At 40.1% G+C, this 8349-nt stretch overlaps 1 protein-coding gene across 1 annotated transcript in view; it reads left to right on the plus strand.

The window, feature by feature from the left end:
* Positions 1–8349, plus strand: part of Yeats2 (YEATS domain containing 2) — an 83626-nt gene that overhangs the window by 65898 nt on the left and 9379 nt on the right. Inside the window, exons 21-24 of the mRNA XM_048803961.1 lie at positions 1957–2085; positions 2559–2657; positions 6340–6442; positions 7439–7512. Coding sequence (XP_048659918.1) covers positions 1957–2085; positions 2559–2657; positions 6340–6442; positions 7439–7512 — 405 coding nt within the window. The remainder of the gene's footprint in view (positions 1–1956; positions 2086–2558; positions 2658–6339; positions 6443–7438; positions 7513–8349) is intronic.

Here is an 8349-nt window from a genome sequence, read left to right on the forward strand (position 1 = left end):
AAAAAAAAAAAAAAAAAAAAAAAAATGGATGCCACTGGAACTAGATGAGAATTAGGGGGTGGAACAAGGGGTGACAGGTTTTAGTTATAAGGCTTTGTGTCTTTTTTTTTTTTTTTTTAAACTTAAACTGTGTACCACATAATAATTTGATAAAAATAAGAATTTTAAAAGTACAGAAACACCAGACCATAATTGTACTCCCCAAGGGAGTACATATCTCAATAAGTACTTACTACTTAACTGATTTAACATTTCTCTGTTTCAAAGGAAGATTTTTCTGTTCATTGAAGGCCTTGTTTTAGAAAGAATTTAAAAGGATTCCTTTCCGTCAGGTGTGGTGGCACACACCTGCAATTCCAGCAGCTCAGAAGGCTGAGGCAGGAGGACCACAGGTTCAGAGCCAGCCATGGCAATTTAGCAAGAGACCCTGTTTCAAAATTTTGTAAAAAAGGAGTAGGGGTGGGGTTGTGGCTCAGTGGTTAAGTGCTTCTGGGTTCAATCTCTGGTCAAAAAAAAAAATTAAGGGATTTTTTTTCCTTAGTTCAAACCAACTGCTGTCCTTGTAGGCCATAACATACCCATAGCCTCCATTGCTGTTTTTAGTAGATGTTGTCATATGTTTGTGTCTGCTGTGCTCTTCCAGTAAAACTTCTTTGTTATTCCAACCCCCCAGCCCCACCCCTTCTGAAACACTTGGAGCAATTTGTGATGCAAAGACAGCTATGGAAATTACCTTTATGATAAATAAGAGGATGACCCTCTCTAAAATGATAGAGAACATTTGATGTTTGAAAAATAGAGGCTACATAAAGATAGGAAATATAAATCAAGATATACAGGCAGATTAAAGTATAGGTGCAAAGGGTGCGTTTTCCTTTTACTGAATAAATTTAGTGGCGCTAAAATAAAAAGTATAACTGGGCGTGGTGGTGCACTCCTGTAATCCTAGCCATTCGGGAGCTGATGCAGGATGATTGCAAATTCAAAGCCAGCCTCAGCAACTTAGTAAGGCCCTAAGCAACTCAGCAAGACCCTAATGCAAAATAAAAAATAAAAAGGGGCTGGGTGGTGGCTGGTGGCTCAGTGGTAGAGCACTTGCCTAGCATGTGTGAGGCCCTGGGTTCAATCCTCAGCACCACATATAAATAAATAAAATAAAGGTATTGTGTCCATCTACAACTTAAAAAAAATTAAAAAAAATAAAAAGGATTGGGGTATGACTCAATGGTTAAGCACCCCATGATTACCCGCCCCACTCCCCCCAAAAAAAGGTGTGAAGGGACCATGAAAGAAGATGCAGATACAGAGGGACCAGATTAAAATGGACCCCAAATAATTTGAAGCTAATTTTGGAGACGTTCTTTAGCCAGATTAAGTTTTTTTTTTTTTTTAATATTTATTTTTTAGTTACAGGTGGATACAATGTCTTTATTTTACTCCCTGGTGCTGAGGATGGAACCCAGTGCCTCATGCATGCTCCCTCTGAGCCACAACCCCAGCCCCAGAATAAGTTTTTAAGTAGGAGAATGACAGTTTTCTACATCAAAATACAAAATTTGTGTTCATTGTGCACGCATCATTGCTATATACAAAGCAAATAAATGGTCATAGAAAACACACATGGAAAGGAAATGTCTTAAAATGTTGATTCCAGACATCTTTGCAGTAGGACTTTGGGTGGCCTTTTATCCTTTCTATTAGTCCTGCATTTATTTGCAAAATTTCTGTATTACTCTGTGATTGGGCAAGGACACTTTAAAAATAAATCATTATTGTCACATCAGTGAGATTGTGAATTCTGCAGCTTCCTTTGTTGCTTGCTTCCAGCCCTTTATTTCCTGAAAGGTGAATGTCTTGGAAACTTCTCTTGGGAGAAAATATGAGTGGCAGAAAGGGCACGGGGCTTAAAGGAAGTATCTAATCTTGAGCTTGGCCTTATTTTCCAACTTATTTTAGGATTGTTAAAGATTCACTCCAGTCAGTCCAATCCCCAGCAGGCTGTCCTCACGATTCCCAGCCAGCTTAAACCACTCAGCGTAAACACCTCTGGAGGTGTGCAGACCATACTTATGCCTGTGAATAAAGGTATGACCTCACCCCTGGTTTTGTCACACAGGTCCACCTTGGGGAAGGTTCTACTATTTGGTGATGGCTTGCCCTGTATAGCCTGCCCATTATTTGTGACACATCCTGGCCTACGGGCACTAACTCTGGGGTGAAAGTAAAACCCAAACAATCCACTGGCTTCTAAATAGCTGCCCATTTCTAAAGTTGAGTCAAGAGAGAACGTTGTAAGTATTTGTGGGAATTTAGGCTAATTGGCTTTTTGTTTTTTAGTTTCCTGACAAGCCACAATTTCCAGTTGAGGATTTAGTTCATTTACCCTGGTACTAATAATAAACAGCCCAACTTGTTGGATCACTGTATGAGGACCTTACCATTCCCATTGTCCTGAGACTGTGCTATTAGTCTAATATGGGGCTGCCACATGGGAGTTAGATCATCCTTATTAAAAATAATTTCCATCTCTGTTATATCCCCCTCCTTTTGCCCTTTAGTGGTTCAATCATTTTCTACCAGCAAATCGCCTACCATTCTGCCTATAGCTGCCCCAACTCCAGCTGTCCCCAGCTCTGCTCCAGCAGCTGTTACAAAAGGTATGTAAGATCTCATGGTGTTTTGTCCTGAAATTTTATGCATGACATTACTTCAGTCTGGGTTCTTTGAATTTTCAGCATCTGTCACTTGGCAAATAGTTACTGACTACTTATCTAGTAGACTTGACATTGAGTGAATACAGATCTGTAAAGCATCATTTCTGTCCTCTAAGACTTTATAATCAGGTTGAAGAGAGCTGTGGTTAACAGCAAGCAGTGATTGACAAATTAAAGATAAGTGGTCTGGAAAATGATTGCTGAAATATTGCAGTCTAGAATGCCTAATCAGGGTTGTTGGGATGTGGAGGGGACAAGACTTTGTATGGGGCATGGATTATAAATTGGACTTTAAAGAGTAGAGCTTGTAGGGGCTGGGGATGTGGCTCAAGCGGTAGCGCACTCGCCTGGCATGCGTGCAGCCCGGGTTCGATCCTCAGCACCACATACAAACAAAGATGTTGTGTCCGCCAAAAACTAAAAAATAAATATTAAAAAAAAAATAGTAGAGCTTGTAAGCAACATAACTGAAAAGGGAGTAGACCTCAAACAGATCAACAAGCTGTCTTTATTAAGCAGTGGTGGAATGGCACGTGGCACATTTTCAGGGTAGAAAATGGCAACTGGTTACAGAAGGGTCTGTGTTTTATAGGTTACAATGGGGGTGAATTAATCATTGGAGACTTGGGATGTGCTGGCTGGCAGTCAGGAAACTAGTTGTGCAGGTTAAAAATCTAACTCAGGAAAACAGCTATAAAAGCTGGAAACTCAATTCAAGGAAACAGTTCTAAAAGCTTAAAACTCATTGATAAAAATCCAGAGCCCATTTGTTTGCTTTTTCCTTCAGGACTCCATGTTATTGGGAAAGGATGGAAGATTGGGGCCAATTGTTTGCCTTCCCCTCCTCCCCTCCTGCATCACACTGTCCTCCTTTTCTCCCTGGGAGCCATCATTTCCCTTTTATTGGGGGATGTTATTTTCCATATGCTTCAGAGCGTTTTACCTGTGGAGAGGTCAGTGGGGGTGCAGATTAAGGAAACAGTGGAGATAGGGACTCAGAGGATTTTGGAGGGGGGAAGTAGACCAATAAGAGATTCATTTGGGGAGCCAGTTATAGTAAAGGAGGGACAAGACTGGTGATCTTGCAGGGGTACTTTCCTGACGACAAGAATAAGGCAGTAGCCAGGCACTGTGTGTTCACCAGTAATCCCAGCTGCTCAGTATAGTGACAAGAAGGATGGAGACTTGAGAATAAAAAATAAAAAGGACTGGGGATGTAGCTCAGTGTAAAAGCATCCCTGGGTTCAATCCCCAATGTCACAACAACAATAAAAAGCAATAAAATGAATTTCAGCAACACATTTGCCATGTATAATGTGTCCAGTAATGACAGCTACTTGTGTTCAGAGCCTGCAGTGTGCCAAGCACCATTCTAGCTGCTTTATGGCCTTCGCAGGCTCTTATTCCAATACTTCAACATAGCTGTTGCCCACTCTATGCCTATTTTGCAGATGAGGAAGCAAGTTTGGAGATATTAAGTATATATTTCCTGAATCTAGAAAGCAGTGAAGTTAGAATTTGAAATAATATGTGTCTACCACCATTCTGGGCTGCTTTCAAACATGCCAGGATCTCATGAGAATCTCAGAAAGAGATGTATTTGTAATTTACCAAGTACTCACCTAACACAGGGTTGGCTAACTGAGATCTACTGCCTGTTTTTGTAAGTAGAACCATGCCTATTCATCATTATAGGCATGTGCCACCACGCTCGGCTGAAACTAATTTTTTTTTAATGAGCAAAAAAAAATATGGACAGTTGCTTCACAGAAGAGGACATCCAAATAGCTCATAAGGAAAAAGTATTCACCCTCAGTAGTCATCAAGGAAAAGTAAATAAAAGCATAGTAATAGACCAGAATCTCCAAAATAAAAGGTTTCACAATATCAAGTGTTGGCAAGGATGTAAAGCAGCTGGAACTTGGATACACTGCTGGTGGTTTCTAAATTGAAACAATTGCTTTAAAAACCAGTTTGGCAGTTTCTAATAAAGTTAAATACCCATCCTATGTTCCAGTTCCAGCAAATCCACTTCTAGGAAATGAATGCATATGTCAACCAAAAGGCATGCATTGCTACTCGTAATAGCTAAAATGGTGTTGACACACACACAAAAAAAGCATGCACAATATGATTCCAGAACTACAGATTTTTAAATGGGCAAAAAGTAGTCATCTTTGTCTGAGATGAACTGTCAGAAGCATAAGGTAGGCTGCCAGAGGCAGGAAGGATACATCTTGATTTGAACGGTGGGTACCCAGGTGTATGTATACTAAAATTTTTTGAACTCAGGGTTTGTTTATTGAATGCTTGCTATGCATCAGTGAAGAAGAAAAGAGATGTATATCTCAGTTGTAGATCCCTGTTGTTAAAGGGAATTACTGAAGAATATTGAGTGGGCTGATGACACTGAAGTCTTTTTTGGAAAGTTACCTAATGTTGATGTTCAGAGTGGGTTGTCAAGGAAAGAGAATGGAGGCAGGGCAGCTGGGACAGAAGCAGTAGCTGTATAATCATGATTTTTCAAATCAAATTAGACAGTAGAAAGAAAGGAAGACACATGCTCCTGAGCCATTGCTGTCTTCTATCAGTAGATTTAGTGCAATCTGGGTATCCCGTATCCAGAATTCTTGAGACCAGAATTGTTTCAGATTTCAGATTTTGGAATACAGTATTTACATAATGAAATGAGAAATACCTTGGGACTAAGTCTAAACATGAAGTTGATTTATGTTTCATGTATACCTTATACATATAGCCTGAAGGTAATTTTATACAGTTTTTTTGGTTTGGTTTGGTTTGGTTTTGATACTGAGGATTGAACCCAGGAGTGCTTGCCCACTGAGCCACATCCCCAACCCTTTTATTAATTAATTTATTTTTTGAGACAGGGTCTCACTAAGTTGCTTAGGGCTGCGAAGTTGTTGAGGCTGGCTTTGAACTTGCAATCCTCCTGTCTTAGCCCCCCAAGTCACTGAGATTACAGGGGTGCACTACCACACCCAGCTTATACAGTATTTTAAATAATTTGATACATGAAACAGTTTTGTGGTATGGGATTTTCTACTTTGGCATCATATTGGTACTCAAAAAATTTTGGATTTTGAATTAAGTATGCTCAACCTGTAATATTGAAAGCCTAATATGATTAGCTTGGAAGTTTCCAAGCACAATTGATCTGATTTTTGCTTTCTGCCTTGTATCTCAGAACTCTACAAGAATGCCAAAAGTTAATGAACTTTAGCAGGAAAGATGATGTTGGAAAAGTAATAATAATAGCAATATTTTCATGTGGCATTGTTCATTGTTGTGGGTGTGTTTAAGTGACTATGAGAGAGAGATCTTACCTAACAGTGTTTGTGGGCCTTTAAGAAATATCTAAAAAGCCATTTTATTGCCCTCACCTTGTCATGAGCCTGGAGATGCTCCCCCAAGACCCAAGCTAACAGTTCTTCCCTTGTGTGCTGGCCCTGCGGTGACAGAAGCCATCTCAGTCTTCTGGCTGCGTCCCCACAGCAGCTGGAGGGGCAGTTTCCTCACTGAGCTCCAGTGGAAGAGCTTTGTCTGCCTGCACATGTCCCTGCACTGCCTGACCCCGACAGCTCTCTCTTTGTTGTTCTTGTAGTGAAGACTGAACCAGAGACTCCCGGGCCAAGCTGCCTCTCTCAGGAGGGTCAGACAGCAGTGAAAACAGAAGAAAGTTCTGAACTGGGAAACTATGTCATTAAGTAAATATTCTAATATTTTCTAAAGGAGTTCTGCAATGGGTATTTTTATGATGTTTTTTTAAAATCATGCCTGTGACAGTTGAGTATGTGTGCGCAGAGCTAAGCCCCTGCACAAGCTGAAGAGCCTTCGTTTATACAGTGATACATTTGATTTACAGCCTGCAAGCCTCTGGTAGGGTTTCAGAACTCCCTTCATCAAGCTTGCCAGAGGTGCTTATCTGATAAATGGACAAAGTTTCTCAGGCTAAAATCACTCCAGTGTGTTCACATTTTGTAGCTGGCTACACCCTGTTCTTACAGAGCTGCTTCTTGATGAGCTGTGCACACTTTGGTCTAAAAGTGCTGCTTGAGGCTTTCTTGGTTTTTTGTTTTGTTTTGGTACTGGGGATAGAAGCCAGGGGTACTCTACCATTGAGCTATATCCCCAGCCTTTTTCATTTTATTTTTAAATTTTGTAATAGGGTCTCACTAAATTTCTGAGGCTGGCCTCAAACTCGTGATCCTCTTGCTTCAGCCTCCAGAGTAGCTGAGATTACAGACGTGAGCCACTGCACCCAGGTTCTGAGGTTTTCTGATTCCGACATCAGGAACCTAACTCTGACCACATACTTTGGAGTATCTCAAATTTCTAGGACGATCGATGCTTAGCCACTTTAACATGACAGATGGCAGCATCACCTTGTAACCCTGTGACCTGCATTTGTATGGTAGAATTTTTCTGATCACCTTGCAAAAAGATTATGTTGCTATTTAGTTTTAAAATGTGTACATTTGTGTAACTAAAATCTGTTTATTCTTGACAGTTTCTTTCTAAGCATAGAACACTCTTCCTTTATGAAGAAGGCTATCTATAGAAAGAAAAATATACCCACATAATGGTTTTAATTTTAAAAAGAGAAATTGTGTATGTAAAAGAGAAATTGTGTATATAATTATATGTGTGTGTGGTTAGAAACTGCTATGTGTATTTATCCAATTATTTTCTTTTATCCTCAGGATAGACCATTTGGAGACTATCCAGCAACTGTTAACAGCGGTAGTGAAGAAGATTCCATTAATTACTGCAAAAAGTAAGACATTTGTACTGAGTATATGAATGCATTTTTTTAAAGTTGTGAACTGCTTGGGATATTGAGTCCACTTAAGTCACTTGGTATGGTAAGTTAATACTGTATGGCAATTATTATCTTAAGAGGCTTTAGCTAGAAATGGCTGCTTTGCAGGATCTGAGAATTCACAGTGTCCTAGTCATCCAGCTAATCTTTAACCATTTTCATTGTAGAATAAATTTATTTACATTTTTTAGTGTAAATTATAAAATATTTAACTGTGCATTAGCTTTTTACTATTTATTAGAAAGGGGAAAAAAAATAGCATTTGCCTACAGCGTGCCAGACCCCACAGGCGCTCATGACATTTGCTGTCTTAACCACCACCATCTCCTGTGTGACAGGTGGTGGCATATTCCCTTCACAAATGAGGAAGCTGGGGTGAAGACATTAGGTAACTTGCTCGAGCACTTGGCTCTGGGTGTTGAGGCAGCGTGTAGACCAGTTCTGTGTGACTTAAAGACTATTCATCCTTCCTCTAAACTCAATTCACTCACCTGGTAGAAACGCACACAATTTTCAAGACCTCCAAAATGAAGTCTTTCCTGTTGTTCAGATTGAATGATTTCCATCTTAGCCCCCGTTATTCTGACAGAATCTACAGTCCTGGTTGAGGGCTAGATCTCTGATGGCTGTGTAGGTGTTTGCTGGGGTGAGATCTTCCTGAGCATCTCTGGGGGCAGGCACACACAGCCAAGTGTCCTCCAGCCACTTAATTTTGTGTGATTTAAAATGATAGGCTGGTTCAGACCACCTTACAATTTTTTTCCTCTAACTGAATAGACAAAGAAATTACAC

The sequence above is a fragment of the Marmota marmota genome, unplaced genomic scaffold (assembly GCF_001458135.2).
Source record: "Marmota marmota marmota unplaced genomic scaffold, marMar, whole genome shotgun sequence".
NCBI classification, from domain to species: domain Eukaryota; kingdom Metazoa; phylum Chordata; class Mammalia; order Rodentia; family Sciuridae; genus Marmota; species Marmota marmota.